Raw genomic sequence first — 18,902 nt, forward strand, 5'->3', positions numbered from 1 at the left:
GTGGCACAATAATGATCAAAGAATCAAAGGTATTCTTTATCGATAACAAGACATGTACTTGTATATCTTTATAAAGAGAAAAATTGTAGGACGTCATTTCTTAAAACTTTCTCATCCGATCCTAAACCTCTGTGAAGGGCTCAAGCCGCGAGCCACTTTACCATTGTGTACCCGCTAGCTAGCCCCATAATGCCAAACATAGAGAGGATGCTAGTGATATATATTACTATATCTACTACTACTTTAACAGATGAATTGACCTCCTCCACTGATCACTAAAGTCCCAAAATATATTAGTGAACATATAAAGCAATCCAAATTAGAGCCATGAGTAAGCTAGCTTGGCTCCAACTTTGCCTAATTTTAGTAGTAGCCTAACAGGGTAAAGAGTAAACGATTTTTCCTTACACTTTACCTACAACGAACAATTTTACTTATTTTGTTCCATGCGAAAGAGAAAAAAAATTGAAACGTGATTTCTGGTGATCACATTCGTCACCGAACTACCCCACAAATAATATTATTTAGAGCTTAGAGACTTAAACTATCTTTCATGGTGTAGGGAACATTCTCATAATATATATATATATATATATATATATATATATATCTCCTGGCATGGCATGCACAAATAAAGCCATTGATCAAAATACTCATTACACTTGAGGGAAACATGAAAATCAAACACTTACTAAATAAAGGTAAAGGAATTCAAATGTAATACTTAAGTAATAAAGGGTATTCCCACCCATTAACCCTTCCCTCTTCTTCTTCTTCTTCTTTTTTGCATGCATGCATGCATGAAAAGCATATCATATAATCTCTTTCTCTTTTTTTTGTTGATGTCAACAGAAACTTGTAACTAGGGAGCCTGAAACCTAAGTGTCTCGAATTCTTGACCTGGAGCTCAGTCACACAAGTGCAAGCTTGACCACACCACTCCAGCAGAGGGTCGTCGGCTAATCTTGTAATCTCTTGGATATCTACTATCCATATTTTTTATATTGATCTTGTTGATTAGGATATTCAGAGCTTGGAGATGAGCTCCTCAAGTGAGATGAGAACTGATTATCTTGCTGCTGGTGAAGAGTTGATGATGCTTCAGTTGAAGTAGCACTAGTACTGCCTTGTGGGAAAAAGGGTTGTTGTTGTTGAAAACTATATAAATGAGATGCAACATTTTGCAATTCTTCATCTTGATTACTACATAGAATTTGAGCATACTTGTAAAGATCTGGATACATTTCTTGACTTTGAAAGAAATTTGATGTGGGTGGTTGTGGCTGGAGGAGTTCTTGCCCGACTTGTCCTACTCGGTTGCTGCTTATATAGGTGGACGGCTGATAAGTGGTATTGGTGGTAGTGGTAGTAGGAGGAGTAATATTTCTGATAACAATTCCTGAAGGGGTTGATTGAAGTCGTTCGGGAAAGTTGAGCTTAGCTTTGGTGCCTTTGAACTTAAGAGCCGCTTCGTCGTAAGCAATGGCAGCACCCTCAGCTGTGTCGAATGTTCCGAGCCAGACACGGGCTGCCTTCTTTGGATCACGTATTTCGGCTGCCCATTTTCCCCATGGTCTTTGTCTAACTCCTCTGTAGTGCCTTCTCATCCTTTGGTTCCCTTTTCCAATTTCACATAAAATGATATTGATGTTGTAAGCTTGGTGCATGTCTTAATTAGTTTGATTAATAAAATGACATAGTATAATATAACCAGAAGTACTAATAATTATGAGATGTTTATTTATTTAGAAAGAGATTATCAACTTATGCTATCATTTAATGAAAAAACCCAAGAACTCGCTTTAATAAAGACAATTGTGCTTAATGGAGAGATAGAAAATTTAGTGGTTTATTTTGCATTTAGGCATACCTATCTCCACCGTGCCCTTCCTACTAGAGAGGGCTTTTTTTCATTTTTGACCTAGTTGTAGGATTTGAACTCTTTGTGTTCATCTTGTGGTTAATTTATGGCTCTGCTCATAGATTAATATGTAAATTTCTAACTCAAATCAATTGACAATGAATGAAGAGAGTCTAAGATCATATATCCTTAGTCTTACGCAGTTACGCTTATTTAGAATGATATATATATATTTTTATAGACAAGTCTTGTTGTTGTGAGACCGACGTTTGTTGAAGGCGTGTCTCTGTCAAGTAAAAACTAGAGTTCCGATCTACAATCCAAAAATCTTACTTTATTGATAAAAAGGAAAGCATCGTGTTACCCTTTCTTCTTCTTATTCAAATTTTCATTATGAAAAATGACTCTCTACCCGACAAATATCTTGGCCGAAATCCGGCCGGAGTATGTGTCCCCCATAATATCACAGTTGCTTCATTATTAAGTTTAGGGTTTGAAAGATGTATATGACCAATGGAACAAGAAAAGGGATAGGGGTGGTGGATCTGCAAAATGGGATAAGGCTGATGACAAGATTGAAAATTAAGTTCATACATTGTTTTTGTACAATAAAGACAAAACCAAAACATAAATGATTACTATACTACTAGTTTGACCTAAAATTTTGCAACAAAATTAGAAAAAACATAAAACATATTAGGGTTTCTAATATACTACAGTAATTAAATAAAATGTACCTCAAGTATATATGTCTGTCCACTGGAGAGACCAAAGTATGAATTTTACGGTTTCGAAAAAAAATTAAATATTGCAGGCATATAGATAGGTACCTTGTTCATCCTGTTGTTGTTGTTGTTGTTGTTGTTGTTGCGGGTGCTGCGTGGGTAGTGATGGATCATGGTGCTGCTGATAGTAGCTTGCCGGTTGTTGAACATGGTGATGATAGTCGGCGGTGGTGCCGATTACATGAGAAAGAGCCGATACCATAGATGTCATGTCTTGTTGGGATCTAGTAGGATTTGAACCACCACCACTAGCACCAGAAGAGGCAGAATAGTCATAGGGGTTAGGGTAGAAGATATTGTGTTGATGGTCATGGTCATCCTGCTGTTGAGGATGGACCTCTTTCGCCTCCGATGTTTCGAGAGGAAGTGGCCTTTTTCCATACCTTCGATCAGCCACCTTTACTCACTCTTTTTTCTTCTAGCTAGCTAGCTTTCTTCAACTATATATGTACTAATCAACTCTCTCTTTCTCTCTGCCCTTGTTGATGTTACTTGTAACTCATTAAGCTAGCTAGATAGCTAGAATTATAATCTTAAGAAAGTAGATAGATGGATGAGAGTCGTGTTAGACTAGAAAAAGAAGAAGGAATATATTGACATATAATTAAGAATTTAAGATGAAAAAAAAAAAGTGGTTATGATAGTGAAAGAAGTGAAAATGAAAGAGAGAGAGAGAGAGAGATTAGGAGGTATAGAGAGAGATAGAAGGGAAGGGTTTTTTTTTTTTATAGAGAGTAGAGAGAGTTATGAATGTGGGAGGAACTAAACTTGTAGGCTTTGAAGCCGCTTGACTTTCATGGTGTGAAGAACAGGAGTTTGAAGTGGAAAAGTTATTGTAAAACTTCTTTATTTATTTATTTATTTATTTATTTATCAAGAGAGAGAGAGAGAGAGAGAGGGGAAAAGAAAAGATATGATGATCGATTTTATATGTAACTTATTGTTCCTTACTTTCTCCTCTCTAGATCTACAAACTTCTTTTTGTTTGTTTTTTTATATCATAAAGAAACAAACAACTTTAAGTTTTATACGTTGGAAGAACTTAAGGGTTTGTTCTCTTCCTAACTTTTGTCTTTTTTTTTTTTTTTTTTGGTTTTCATTCACTTTCTTTCATTCTTCTAAGAATTCCCCCATTTCTTTAGTTCTTCGTTCATGTACTAGCTCTCTTTAACAAAAAAAAACATATGTCAAACTTTTCAATTTCTAACTATTCATAAGGCCCTTCAACAAAAAAAAAAAATCTATTCATATGGCGTTTCAACAAAAACAAAAACTATTCATAAGGCACAAATAATATATAATATATTGATTGATTTTAGGTAAATCAGACTGTCCACTCCAAATTTTAATTTGATTTTGCCCCACTTTTTCCACCGCTCTCTCTGTAATTAGTATATAAGCAGGTATTCATTAATTCATTTGGTACTTTGGCTCCTATACCCCCAAAGTCATCTATGTATATAGACATAGGCAATTTGTCAGGTATGACATGTGACACCCTTTAATAATTGTTCTTTTTTTTTTGTAGGTAAATTAAGTCAAAGTCAAATATTTGACCACTAAATGCTGACGATCTTTATCCCATTACACATGCAAGTAATCTTTGAAGTAGACAATCAAAACCAAAATTCTCCTCTTGGGTCCATTATAAGATGGTTGCTTTCATACTCAAAGATAAGATGAAGTTCCTTCTGACTTTAAAAACAAAATATATATAAAATTGAAATGACTTAAAGCACTTCTAGATATTTCCATAAGATATACACATAAAAAGTTAAAGACGTAAACATATCTATAATGAAAGCAATAACTCAGACCATAATCTTCTAGAGTTCTAGTACACAAGTTTAACAACAATTTTGATTCCAAAAAAGAAAAACAAAAAAACAACAATTTTTATAAGCAACCAAAATTGATTTTTCGAATACATAGATAAATTTAGTGCGTGCGTGGAATACTTCGTTATTTACTGGTTTCACATTTTTTTTTCCAACTGCTGAACAATAATGAATTCTTTGCCAACTTGACCAGAACAATAAAATAAATAAATACATATTACTTTTCTCGCAGAGATGGAAAAAGAAAAACTGAACCGAACCCTCTTCCCCCATGGAAAAATTTTTAGTACTATTGAATTGAGGAGACGGAAATAACAAAACAAAACTTAAAAGAAAATAAAATTACAGATTTATATACAGTTTTTACTTATGCCTGGTTGTTGTGGTTGTATATCTCTAGTCCTCATGTAGGTTAAAAACTGTGTAGGCAACTCGGCTAAAAGCGAATGAACGATTGAGACCTCTCCACCTAAGCGACAAGCCATAAACAATCAGTATGAACCTTAATCTAATGAAAATAAATAAAGAAGACTATATATAAACAAAGAAGGCTAGAGATCTTAATTGACTCAGAGTTGGATTTGTAAACAATTGTTTTTGCCTAACTCGTGCATCTGATCAAGTTTAAAAGGCCGACTCTGGACGGTTTTGGGTCCATTTGAAGCATACATAAAGTAAGCCTAATTTGAGAGTTTACTGTCTGAAATAAGTTGAAATGACTATTGTTTCCTTGGCCGAAACAAGTCAAGCAAAGTTAGATTCAGAAATGAAGAAAAAAACACTGCATGTTCTTACTTTGTACATCCCGAAATGGAACAAACTGTACGATATCACGGGATGCTAATTGACCGGTTGTGCTTTCTAGTCTCTCTTTATCTGCATCCAATACCTGCCAAAAGCAGAGTTGGGGCGATTCAAAGACACAAAAGATGCAGGTGAGTGTAACTAAAAGTAATTTGTAGTTTGTGGATGATCGATGAATAAAAGCTCTAATGAATAGATTAAATCACTAAATATCAGTTCACAGTGGTTTGTAGTTTGTAGAACTTTGTACCTCCATTTCTTTGAAATCAGCCCCACCGACTCCAACAATGAGAATAGATAATGGCAAATCAGATGCTTTTACGAGAGCGTCTTTTGTCTCTTGGAGATCTGTTATTACTCCATCCTAGAGAAAAAGTTGAGTGAGACTTAAAACAGATACGAGTAGCAATTCTATCTTGAATGTTGATTAGAATGTTCTCCAACTGATATGCTTACCGTGATAATTAACAAAACGAAGTACTTCTTCTCGTTCTTGGCAAGAGACTGGGCAGCTATTTGCGACGCATTAGTGATTACTCGCCCAAAAAGGGTAGGTCCTGCAAATGAGACATTATGGATAGCACTTGTATATGCCATCATAATTCCATTAATTCCATCAACCTGAAACACACGGAAGATAATCTGCTAAGTACCGGGGATACCAAATAGAACTAAGCTGTAGGCAAACACAAATTCATCGGTATTCAGTTGGTACGGTATCTTCACCTCGGGATGGTGATTGCTTCCACTCAAGTTAAAACAATGAGATACTGGACCGTCAATTGGACGAGCTCCAAATCCCCATGAAGGAAACCTATTATCTGAATCATAACATTTTAAGACCTCTCCTATTTCTATGATTGCCTGCAAAAGTACGTGCAGATCAATATCCATCAAAAGTGTACAGGAAACAATATGCTAAGAGAGAAATAGCTAATTTCTTAATCTCACTCTTTGATATGCATTTGGCCTGCCTGTGGGGTCGATATAGTGCAATGAATCTGGGAGGCGTGGATTTCCATTTGAAGCTGATACATGAGAAAGTTGGAGTTAGATATTCGCATCTGAGCATATATAGGCATCAAAAACCTTTGTATTAAGTATTCTTGAGGACATTGGTTTGGTCCAATTATATGTGTATACAGAGAATTATTGGTGGAGAACGAACAAGACGAGAAGCAGTTTTCTCTGACGTTTCCCTAACACCAATAATGTAAATGTCTGTCTAAATACAAGGAAGCTTCCTACTGAATGACTATAACTAAGGCTTGAGTACCTGTGAAATCGATAGCCACCATGAAGTTCAATTCACATCCACCAGAGATATAATCCAAGAAAGTATGTTGTATGCTTTCAGAGAACTTCTCCACATGTATTTGACTCTTTAACATCTGTGATACGGTCGGCAAACTTTAAAAAAAAAATCATTGTATCGCAGAATGAACCTGATCCAAACAACCATATGACCTTATTATGGTGATCTTGTGCACCAACAGCTGGCAAAAATAAATGTTCTCCCTGTTCATTCTGCAGCTTTTCCAACTGTAGGAGTGATGTTTGAATTTTGCTGCAATAAAAAAGAAACCAAGTAAACTAAAAGAGTTTAAATTCATAATCAGCATAGACTAATGAAGAAAGAGATAGAGGTCCTGGCTTACCCAATTAAATCATGCCTTCCGTTGCTATTAAAGTTAAAGCATTCTATAGTTAAAGGTCTATCCTGCATTTATGAAAAGAATGAAACAGTAAGAGAGATATAACAAAGAACACACAGTGTCATTAGAGCAAGAACCCACGTCCATATCTGAGGCATGCTCTGTAACGTGGTACATTTGCTCATTAGTATGTGAATCATCAAATGTCAAACCACTAATTGGGTAGGCCCCAAACATTGCGGTAACGAACAGCCCTAACCATCGAAAACGTTCAGATCATGGAGAAAATGAAAGTTAAATAGAATAGATTAATCAGCTGAAAAGATCCATGAGTAAGAACTGTTAAGACGTCCAGACAGGTGCAACTTTAGGTGTTTTCCAATCCAATAAGTGGCTGAAAGATAGATCAACAAGTGTGCCTAGTGAACAAATCATGCCCTTAAGATAGAAAGGACGGGGTCCTCACATAAAGACACCATGAGAAATTCCTAGCTACTCAGGGAGACTCGTATATGCCTTGCTTCCAAGTTGTTGAATATTCAAGAAGACCGGCTTCCATGTTGGGTTAAGATCATTGTTTATTACTTCTGTTTTGCAAATAGGGATAGGATTTCCACTCTCCACAGTCTTAGAAATTAACAGAAAGGGATCCTGAAAGAGAAAGAAAAATCATGTTCAAGTGCCAATTAAGTATCCTGACAATATGTGGGGAAGAAACATGAAACATGGATAGAAGTCCATACACTTTTAGAGAAGAGATCTTTGGACTCAAGATCAGAACAGCGGAAAATAATTTCCGTCATAGTCTTTGATCCTACACATTCTTCTGCACGAATAGTGAGCTCCCCTAACTTGTCGAGATGGTTAGATTTGGTAGTTTCTTCACCTTGTACAAGTTTTAGCGTCAATGATTGGGTTGGTTTAGAGACTATCTGCAAAAAGACAATTAAAATAAAGCGTGTATTTACAAAAACTGACCAGGAGATAAACAATTAGTAATAAGATGTGCTAACTATTAGTGTCTGTAGTTAGTTTGTTTCTTCCTTGGAATCATGACCAGTTAGGTGGGACTTCGGTCAGATAATATAAGACGAACAACAGGTAGCGTAACAATTGAGAAATCCATATATTGTGAATACGTGTATGAAATGGGCACTCTGGGCATCCAGGGTCGTGTAATTTATGATTATGGTTATAAAATTTCTTTTCGTTTTACAAGGTTCCGACAATTTTAAACAAGTTAAGATATTCTGAAGATTAGGCTCAGCAGGAGGTCAAACCTCAGATAAGGCACAAGTAACCTCTCCAATAAACTGCTGCTCATCCAGCTTAAGCTCCTGCACGTTGGAAAGAATTTGCTTAAAAATTTATTACTGTAAGGCAGAAAATTTAAATTAAAAAATCAAAGCAATGGCATTAATGCAGGGCTCATGAATTCCCGTGTTATTTAATGCATGCATGATGTGGGAGTAGGTGCCCACGAAAACTGAGTACTGTACATGTAACAATAACATACATACTAGTTAATATGGTGGATGTATCAGAATTCAGAAGAAAGAAAGTAAATCAACAAAATTTCATACAGAAGTAGTGATTAGTGAACACCCATAGAGGGTCTAGTGGTTCATCTTTAGGAACCCAAGTAAGTACCTCGGGATACCAGCCACTCAGCTTTAGCAACCACAATGTTTTTTCAGGAGTTGATGTTACGTAACTATCCCAAAATTAATATCAATTACTGTTCAAACTTGGAATTCATATTCTATCTGCATTTTAGATGAATTGGATTGGGCGACCACCCGAGAAAAGATGTCATGGTAATGATGCGATTGCAAGCTTATGAAGGATTAGAGTCAAAACTAAAAACAAGATTGATGGCTCAATTTATTATTTTAATAATAGATGTGGTGCATATGTTGCATTCAGCTTGAAGCCTTGAACTATAAATATGTTAAGAGTCTTAGATGCCGTTTAATATGCAAAAGATAAGTAGATAAAGAATTTTATCATCTTCAACAAAGAATTTAGAACCAAAATATAGCAAAAGGAAACACCTTTACTGGAATGTTGTGAAACTGCACGTCAACATCATAGACACGAAAGCTGACACAAAGGTGAGATAGATATCACTTGGTTAAGATGACGAGAAGTTGTTAAGGTGTACTAGGAAAATGCAAATGATAGAGTTCCACCTGACGAAAGTATTGTACTTACACAAAAGTCTGCACAATCTCGAAGTGATAAGTGACAATATGTTTTGCAACCCACACTGGATTTAATGTGTTTAGAATAACTTCAGTGCGACCAAGTTCTTCAAGATTTCCATCTCTTCCTTTGGTATAAATAACTGCAATTGGATCACTCTATACACAAAAATGGAACTTCTTAGATAACAATCTAACTTAACAGCAAAATTTCAGGTAACCAAATACTGTACGATAAATACCACATGTGTTGCCCTACAATGGTAGCCCCTAAGTGATTCATTATGGTGTAAAGAGTGTTCCGACTTTTTATTGAAGAGAAAATTTCCCATAATAAATTCGTTTATAGGTTAACAAGCAAGGCCGGAATCTAATAGTTCACGAGATAGCAGATTACTTAAAGCCTAGAAGTAAAAAAGAAATAGTTGTGTGGGGTTTAGAAGAGAATTAACCAGAATACAATGAGAGTATGGTATACAGTTTGAAGTAATTGAGTTGAGTAAGAAGTCCAACTTAAAAAGTCATGTTTTTGTCTATTAGCTGAACAACCTGATCTTAGAAAGCTTGCTTATATTGAATCATCCTTAGATTTTCACATGATATCATTGCCCAATTTTCTTGAAAGTGATCGCCATATCAACATCTAACTCAAGATTAGCATCAACCATACAAGTCATCCGAATCAGCCTAGGGGAACTCTGTTAGAACTTAGAAATGAACCTAATCAAACATACGAATGAGTACAACTGAACAAGGTTGACTTAAAAAAGCCAAACTGGAACGATTGCAAAACCGAATCAAACAAATACCATTTTTTTCATTTCGAAAGCTGTATAAATAAAGCTACACACCTTGGAGAATGTGTCTCGATCTCGTAACTCCAATGCAGATAGCGATAACTGAGATGAAATGTATTAAGGAGCCATGTCAGAATTAAATGAGTAAAAGACCACCTACTGACAACAACATTAGTTTCATATAACAAGCTATTGATAATACTCAAATCAAGCTGACCATAGGATACCATTGGTATACTTTCTAGTTTCTACACAATACATTCAGAATTTGTAGCTCTACGGTCTAGTTCTTAGTTCAACATTCCCCGCATTAATTGGAATCAAAGAATTAGTAGATTGGTTCCACCTAAAATGGGAAAGGGTTGGGGTATCACGGTAACTTAAAACCTTCAAAATAATTTCTACACAATACTGTAAAAGTTGATGTACTTCCGAAAATTCCACTCGACACAAAAGAAAAGGTACAAAATGTGGACTCAAGTATACTGCTTCAGACATTCTGCACTCTGTTAAATGTTCTGATTATCGTCACTCGGGAGTGCTACAATGACAAAATCCATGACTTGATGACTAATTTTAACTAAAAGACAAAGTTTTTTCGAAGTTTGACTTTGATCTAGACCGTTCTTTTACCCATGTGACAGATTTTGCCAAAAATCCTTTGTACACTTGGCATTTCCCATCTTCAAAAGCTCAGTAAAAACAACCTAGAATAAACTGTCTATAATTCTATCCGTTTCATTGCTGAAAAAAACATTCATCAAAAAATTCTTCTACTGCCAGTGTCACTCTCAATACTCATCAATAGATCTCAATTTTCAATCTCTAAATCTCAAATTTCCAAGATCTTCCTTCCTTGCTAAAACGAAGTCAAGTGAGTTGAGGTAGAATTTCTTCACTTAATAAAGTCATTAACATAATCAAATCAAATAATGAATAAAAATGACGGATCCACATACATTTATGCATAAATTGAAATCAAAATCATCATTTATCAAAATTTGTATAACAGATTTAGGCGAAATGAAGTATATAGTGTTGATTGTTCAGTTGACTGACTCGAGAAAAAAGGAAATCGAGCAGTGGAGTAAGATGAAGTAACCTCGATCTGAGTGAATAGTCCTCGGTAGCCACGAGAGTTGAGGAAGATATCGACGGCGTCGTTAGCGGCGGCGCCGGACTGGTTATTGTTATAAGCTGAGTTGCCGCTGACGGCCGACCGTCCTCCTGCGACGTCAGAGCAACAATTCCCCATTTTCAGCTGCAGAGAGAGAGAGAGAGAGATAGAGAGAGAGGGAGAGTTGAAAAGAAAAGAAAAATATGAGAGGAAAAATTGCCGCGTTTAAGACAAGGATCAAAAAGTGACGGGGAAAGGAAAAAGTAGGAACCAAAGAAAGCGCGTTCGAGATTAATTGAAGAGGAGGAAGTCTCTCTCTAGAATTTAATTGGTTCTTATAGGATTGTGACCACCATTGACCACCCTACCGTCTTATTACTGATATGGTACGATATTTTACAATTTTTTTAAGGGGTATTTAGCGATACCCCCTCATCCCTAATGTCCAATTAGGGATGCCCCTTTTTTAATTGGATATTAGGGATGCCCCTTTTTTGCACTTAAAAGTACAAAAATACCCTTATCCTTATTGTTTTTCTTTTTTTCTTCAATTTCTTATACCTCTTTGATGTTATGCTTACCAATTTATTTTCGCTTCTCATAGTTTTTTTTTTCTCTTATCCATCTTTTTCTATTTATACCAACAACATTTATCGAAAAATTAAAATTAATAAATTAAACCAATTCGAAATAAAAATTGTAAATTTCAAGAAAAAAATTTAACTTCACATTTGTTTTTTCATTTTACGTTAAAATTGATATATGTAACTAATTTGAAGAAGACCTCTTGATATCTATTGTTCTTTTATTAATTATAACTCGTATACATTAAAAAATGAGTAAATTAAAAAAAAAATTATTACAATTTACGATTTTTATTTCGAATTGTTGTGATTTATCAATTTTAAATTTTCGATAAATATTGTTGGGAAAATAGAAAAAGATGGATAAGAGAAAAATAACTATGAGAAACAAAAATTTGTTGGTAAGCATAACACCAAAAAGATATAAGAAATTAAAGAAAAAAAGAAACAATAAATATAAGGGTAATTAAGTACTTTTAAGTATAAAAAAGGGGGCATCCCTAATATCCAATTAAAAAAGGGGGCATCCCTAATTGGACATTAGGGATGAGGGGTATCGCTAAATACCCCTTTTTTTAACGATTTTTTTTTTTAGAAATTGATTAGGATTTACGTTAGTCATTACAAGACATTGATACATTATGGAGACGTGATGAGCACAATAACTGACTAATTTAAATCATAATGAAAGAGGTTTAAAGTGTGTTATCGAAGAACAATATTTATAAAAGACACTGTATATGTAAGTGGAATGGCTTACAATCCATCTTTTTAAAACTACATTTTTATCAACCATTAATGTTTGTGCAGATTAGTCTTCTAAAATTTTGACGTTTTTAAGATCTTACAACTTTTAAAGCATCATTAAATTAAATAGAGTGCGTAAATACTCGGGAAGAACATCACATTTTGTCTCTTACTGATGTGATATCGTTTAGCGACAATGGTAAATTTGATATTTGTATGTCTCAGGACAACGTACAAAGTGTAAAAAAATTGTGTAAAAATTGACAAGTTCAATAATTACGCTAACGTAAAATAAATAAGATCAACAATTATTTTGGACAAACATTTTAATAAATAACTCAATCAAAATATATATAATTATATATTTATATTTGCAAGAAAATATGATATTCTGTCACTTTATAAAAATGGTCCATTATTTTTAGGGCCATGAGCATCCAACCTGTTTTGGTAAGTAGTTCATCAACTTATTCTATTCTATAAACAAAAAATAGGTTAGTGCAACAAAAAAAAAAAAAAAAAAAATAGGGTTTGGGTTGTCCTTGTCATTTAAAGTCTGAAACTTGCCCCCACAAAAGCACAAAAATGTGTACTTTAGTCATGTTTGTTTATTCGCAATTTAGTGAGAAATGTCTAAATTGGTCTCCAATATAATATGATATGAAATTAAGACGTGTGTTGAAGGAGGTAAATTTTATATAAATGGGGTAGTGACAGAATCAAAATAATCTTTTGAAAAACAAGATTGGACTAGTTATGTAATGTCACATGATTTGTTTGTTCTTGGTTATGGGCAACTATTGGGAGTGGCATCCCTTCATTTATTTAGAACAAATGGAAGTGTTGATTTTTGTGATCTAACTTTGTCCGATTATACTACAATCAGATTATCAGTACATATGACAACAAATCGGTACCCTTACACCAGTTGTAGGGTTAAATTTAGCCCAACTTACTAACAAAGATGTGAGAGATCTATATACACAGAATGCTAGACAGTAAATTAGACAAAGCCACTCGCCTAATTGTACTTTCAACTGTTTAAAATTTTCCCATGACATAATGACATCTCAAGATATGAGCTGTTAAAAGGTCTAAGAACTGTGATCACAATAGTCAGACTCTAAAATTATGAAAGAAGATCAAAGTTATGTAAATAACAGTGTTTCCTATAATCACTTGTCAACAACATTTAGGAACTCCATATCAAAATGTACTTGTAGTTTACTTTTGTGATATGCAATCAACTAGCTAGCTATCCAGGGGACAGCAGAGGCCAGTACCATACAACAGGATTTGTCCTTCCCCATATCATTAAACTTTGTTCAACGATAACCTGGAGCAGGATCGGGAAAAGGTGGACCTGCTAAATTAGGTGTTCCTGATGACGACCTGTGAAGAAGAGGATCGACATAAAACTGGTTTGGATCTTCACGGGCCACGTTGGCCCAATAACGAGGACTATAAATTGGTGGTGCCGGAGCAAGTAGAGGTGGTGCAGGATCAAACACAGGTGGTGGGGGAGTAAGCAGAGGAGGTGCGGGAGCAAGCAAGGGTGGTGCGGGTTGTGAGGGGGCAAACAAAGGTGGTGAGGGAGCAAGCAGTGGTGGTGTGGGAGCATGCGATAATGGCGTCTCATATGATGTACCGAATGTTGGAGCTTGCAGCGAGGGAGCATAGGTTGGTGCAGCAGCATGAGATGGGTTGGTATAATAGCCATGAACACGATTATTATGGTAATTCAATTCCCTTTCCCTTTCCCGTTCCCTTTCTCTAGCTAGCTCTTCCTCCAACAGTGACCGATGATACTCGGTCTCCCTGTCCTTCTCCACCTCCCTCTGCCTCTCCCTCTCTCTCTCGAAAAGTAATGATCGATTATACTCGCTCTCCCTAACTAGTACATCCCCTGTTACCAGGTCCGGCGCATATCCGTACCTGTCACAGATCCACAAAAAGGCCCATTGGATTTGGAATAGGTTTGCTTGCTAAAAGAGCAGATACACAGAAAAACAAGAAACACCAAAATGTGCAAGTCCTCGGGAAAAAGTTGTTACCTGGTGTTATAAGGATCGTGAGCAGTTGCATTCATGTTTTCACGCGAATATGAGTTATGGGCTTCTGCAGGAAAGTACGGATTGGTGAAATGTGGTTGTCCAATAGGTAGAGTATGTCGAGACTCCAGAGGTAGTGGAGCATGACTGTGGCGATATGGATCCTCCAGTGGCAGCAACCTTGCTGATTGTTGATACCGATCTCCGACTGAGGATGGTTGTGGTTGTGGTTGTGGGACCACATTCACAGTGGCAGGCACAACAATGGGACGAAACAAATCGATTAGTTTCCTAACCTGCATTGATAATTAGGCAAAATATGTAAATAAATTGTCAATCTAACAAAATGAAATCCACAACATGAAATAGACCATGAGAGAACAATAACGTTGCAACTCCCACCTGATGATTACTGAGCTGAGGTTTAAATCTTGAACCTTCGTAGTTTTCCTTGATAGCATGTCTAAAGGCGCTCTCAGGTAAAGGTAAGCAGTTCGTAAAAATCTTGAATCTCACCTACAAAAGTGAAAGTACAAACACCACTACACAATATCAGGAAGAAGTTCAATGCAAGCACGGTTTAATGAAGAACTGTGTTTTCAGATATAGTAAGCTAACCTAGGTTCTCGACCTAAGTCAAAATGGCAACACAAGTCCCACAAGTGAAGTACTACTTCACTTTTTTCATTCTTTTACATGTATATTGTTTATGAAGTGCATATCATGAAAAATATAATAAGAAATCAGTTACCTGAGCAGGAAATCTCCCCCCAAAAGCAGCTGGCTCCAAACCACGCTGCCCTCTAGATGTAGCCTTGTATACACCATAGAGAAGCTTCAAATCAAAATCATAGAGAAAGAGCTTTGCACCAGGTTTAATAGTCTCTACTTCAGATATTTTCCCCCCAGGGAGCCCAAAAACACGGTATTTATAGCATTCTGGTTTTGTTTTTCCATTACACATGAAAATGAAACCCGGTGATCCCTCCTCTACCGTTTGTTCTTTTTTTGCTTCCTGACCTTCCTTTGGTTTCTCTTCTTCCTTTAGTTCTTTAGAATCACAGCTTCCATTAGTGGTAGCAGCAAAAGGAGAACTTGCAACATCAGGTGCAGGACCGGTAGGATTAATCATCTTCTTATTTTTTGATTCAGGTGCCCTCTCAACATCCCTATTTGGAACCAAGTGGTTTGTAGGTGTGTGGTCATTACCAGAGTAATCGGCTCTACTTCTCTTGATCCCCGTTTCCCTCGCCATAATCAGGACTTTACATATATTATGACTGAAAGTGAACAGAGATTGAGATGTGAGACAACGACCAATACGACAGGTAAAATAAACCAACAATCATAAATGGAATACGAAAATCATAAACATACATATATGCCACGTATAGTAAGAAGATGGTAGAGGAGATTTTTTTGGATAGACGTGGGAAAGCACTACTGTGCAATGAGCCTCTCTCCTAGACTAGGAATACCTAAGTGAGTGTCTTGGCTCATGGAAAGGCAATTGATATGTATGCTCCCCTTCACATCCCTACATGCTTTTCATTGTTTTCCACAAATATTAATGACATTTACTTCCATAGCCCCTGCTACCCGGTACTAGTTTAGAAGACTTCACAAGTCATGATGCGAAGAAATCGCAATATACATTATCCTTCGCATTTAGCGCAGTTCCATACGTATTTTGAAGATAATATCTCATAGCTTATCTCGTCCATTAAGCACCATATTAATTTATAACCGCTAACCCCACAAAATTACGTTAGAATTTCTATATATCTTTTGCATTGGGTTATGACTTACCTTTTCTTTTCTTGACTCGCTATTATCCACATCTTTAAATTATTATTCTAAGTTAACAATGGAAGACAAGTCAAGGACTAGAAAAGGTTCGATCCGGATCAAGTACCATGAGAAAATATTGTAAAATCTGTAACCACCTAAAATGCTTCTCAAGTTTACACCATTAAATTCAGACTTGTTCGGAATCAAGCAAAAATGCCAGCATATCAGAAGAGGAATGTTATTTGAAAGTGGAGAAAACAAACTTTCCTCGCCAAAAATAAGGAAGTATTATCATATACATATAACTCACTATTCACTAAAGATAGAGAACATAAAGTTTGCACGATTAAAAAGAATAATTCTTCTCTGCTATGTTGCTATTACTCTACAAATATTACCTTTGTTCAAACTTCAAAAATAATAGAAAAACATAACTACCAAGACACAAATTTAAGAATGAAGATCATAGAACAGGGCGTCTTAGACCTGCAAGTAATTGGGGTATAAGAAGGTCCAAGAGAAGTTTGTCTCGTCAATCATAAAATGCTTTCCTAAATGATACACCAACGTCACAGGGTTACTCGAACATCTTCACCATTATTAATATATTTCTTGAATGAAAAAGGCCAGAAGTCAATTTAATAAACAAGAACACATGGTAAATAAAGCTCTTGCCTTTATTCACTCACTAGCCATGAATGTATTTACCGACTTTTTACGAATCTTGCACGCATTCTATTACGAGATATATAACATCACCCATTCATTATTCTAACACAAACCCAACTAAGAAGTACATTGAATAAAGAAACAATAGCTACGTGAAGATATAGAAAGCTCATAATCTATCCCTAGATAGCATTTCAACCCCAAAAATATCAATGTATGAAATAGTAATGACCATTTTTATACACTTAGAGAGCGCTCAGACCCGACAAAAATAACCAAACTACTTTCTTGTATACATTTTCAGCTGAATTCCCTCTATGATATCATTAGGATTAGTAACAACCAATACTGGGGAAAACGACTGACAGTACCAATTTTACCAAAGCTCTTCAATTTCATTGCTATCACAAGTGATTAACACTAAATAGACAAGCACAATTCCAGAAGATACTGAAAGCAATTGTTTATTCAGAATAGGAAGAAACCTAAACACCAAGAACAACTAACTGGCTTTAGAAATTAAACAACTCTAAATTCTCACTACTTCCCTCAAAACCCTTCAATAAATCATCAAGATAAACAAATTAGAGAAATTTCAAAAAAAAAAATTCAAAGTGGAATCAAATTTTTTTATTTCAAGAACCCTAAAATGGGTTGATTACTATACTACTCAAACTGGGAAAAACTAGGAGCTGAATCTTAGAGAGAGAAGGGAAGAGGGCCACGTATCGTACCGAAGATGCGATGTTGAAACGGTCTGAAAGCAGGAAACGTATCAGAGAACGGAGAAGGTGGAAATTTCAAAGATCAATGGCAGAAGACGGCGAAATCATCATGTCTACCTTTTTTTTAGTTTATGTTCGAGTCCAGGCTGATACGGCGGGCCGGTTCGGGTCCCAAACCGGAAGTGTATAATGTTATGGGCACATAGGGTTTTCACTTTGCTTTGACATGGATAAAAGCACGATATCCAAACTCAAATCCTTCTAAGCCCATACGATTTATTATTTATGAGTACAACTATATTCTTTCAACAAAAAAAAGAGAGTAATCTCATCGAAAAAAAAAACAACTAAAATAGTACAACTATATGTTACTTATTATATTTATCATTTTATGGGTTGATTCTATTTTGGGTTTTGGGTCAGCATTGTCACCAACCGTGTGTTTTGGACCTAAGATATTTTTGTAATTTTTTTTTTTTTTGAGTTAAACCAGAATTTTCATTTATACGTAGGAATTTAATCCAAAACATTAAATGGTTGTAAGACTTTCGACTTCTTTGAGTACAACATGAGATTTACAAGAGAAAGTCTAAAAAAAACATAAAACATTTTCCACATTATTTATGTCTCTTTCCTGCACTTCACTCTTTCATTCATTTTTCCATCTCTCGACCTTACATTTTTTTGTCGTGCAAACTTCTTTGACTTTAAATAAATAAAAACATTCTGTTTCTCCTTTTCCCACCACCACTGCGAGTCTGCGACCACCACCGCAACACACTTTCCCTCTCTCTCGTCATTCGCGGTCTTTTCTCTATATGCCTGGTGAAGGGGAGGAGATCACTTCACCGAAACTTTGTCTGGTAAAATTAGACAAGAGAGGTCAGGACTTAATGAACAATATATTATGATTTTCATATGATCGAGATAATTCTTAATCAATTTTGCATTTCGCACATTGTTTTTACCAATTATAAAAGTTTGAATAATATCTCACATATATATTCCATCAAATGTGGAAACGACTTTAAGCCACCAAATTAGGAACTGAAAATTTGTAAAACAAGGATGCAATAATTCCTAATCAAAACAATTAGAAAAATACTAATACTAAATTAATCAAGTTGTGGGGTACATCAAAGTCACCCACAGCTAAGGTAGTGAATGCCCATTTATAAAGATGACCAATTACACTACCATGACCTTAGTGACTTGGTCCTTGGTGTTGACAGGCAATATCCATTTGATTATCATTCCTAATTAAGCATTTAGCT

At 35.6% G+C, this 18,902-nt stretch overlaps 2 protein-coding genes across 2 annotated transcripts; both read right to left on the reverse strand.

The window, feature by feature from the left end:
• Positions 1–624: 624 nt before the first annotated feature.
• On the reverse strand, positions 625–3,469 carry LOC147542388 (ethylene-responsive transcription factor ERF113). The gene is made up of 2 exons (XM_086634276.1): positions 2,692–3,469; positions 625–1,618 (listed from the first exon to the last, which is right to left on the reverse strand). Exons 1-2 carry the CDS (start codon positions 2,855–2,857, stop codon positions 987–989), a joined length of 798 nt encoding a protein of 265 aa, XP_086490402.1. The 5' UTR covers positions 2,858–3,469; the 3' UTR covers positions 625–986.
• Positions 3,470–4,539: 1,070 nt separating this feature from the next.
• Positions 4,540–17,734, reverse strand: LOC147542389 (protein BONZAI 1-like). Its single transcript, XM_086635299.1, has 21 exons — positions 17,638–17,734; positions 15,195–15,723; positions 14,846–14,959; positions 14,447–14,739; positions 13,721–14,327; positions 11,047–11,286; positions 9,999–10,046; positions 9,158–9,306; positions 8,998–9,046; positions 8,224–8,280; positions 7,687–7,875; positions 7,460–7,594; positions 6,947–7,008; positions 6,756–6,855; positions 6,565–6,679; positions 6,240–6,316; positions 6,015–6,152; positions 5,745–5,909; positions 5,539–5,652; positions 5,280–5,373; positions 4,540–4,953 (listed from the first exon to the last, which is right to left on the reverse strand). The coding sequence occupies exons 2-21, from the start codon at positions 15,696–15,698 to the stop codon at positions 4,835–4,837; spliced, it is 3,369 nt and encodes a 1,122-aa protein (XP_086491425.1). The 5' UTR covers positions 15,699–15,723; positions 17,638–17,734; the 3' UTR covers positions 4,540–4,834.
• Positions 17,735–18,902: the final 1,168 nt, after the last annotated feature.

The sequence above is a fragment of the Eschscholzia californica genome, unplaced genomic scaffold, assembly GCF_041429995.1.
Source record: "Eschscholzia californica isolate CP2 unplaced genomic scaffold, dmEscCali1.0.p SCAF_4, whole genome shotgun sequence".
NCBI lineage: Eukaryota > Viridiplantae > Streptophyta > Magnoliopsida > Ranunculales > Papaveraceae > Eschscholzia > Eschscholzia californica.

Bases quoted from the DNA above. Each gene is read 5' to 3' on its own strand.
- LOC147542389 (XM_086635299.1), bottom strand. From the start codon at position 15,698: ATGGCGAGGGAAACGGGGATCAAGAGAAGTAGAGCCGATTACTCTGGT. The intron at 8,281-8,997 runs GTGTTTCCTTTT...TCCAACGTGCAG, and splicing joins TTCACAACATTCCAGTAAAG to GAGCTTAAGCTGGATGAGCA. The intron at 4,954-5,279 runs GTAAGAACATGC...CTTGTCGCTTAG, and splicing joins TCCATTTCGGGATGTACAAA to GTGGAGAGGTCTCAATCGTT.
- LOC147542388 (XM_086634276.1), bottom strand. From the start codon at position 2,857: ATGACATCTATGGTATCGGCTCTTTCTCATGTAATCGGCACCACCGCC. The intron at 1,619-2,691 runs GTACCTATCTAT...AAATTGGAAAAG, and splicing joins ACAACAACAGGATGAACAAG to GGAACCAAAGGATGAGAAGG.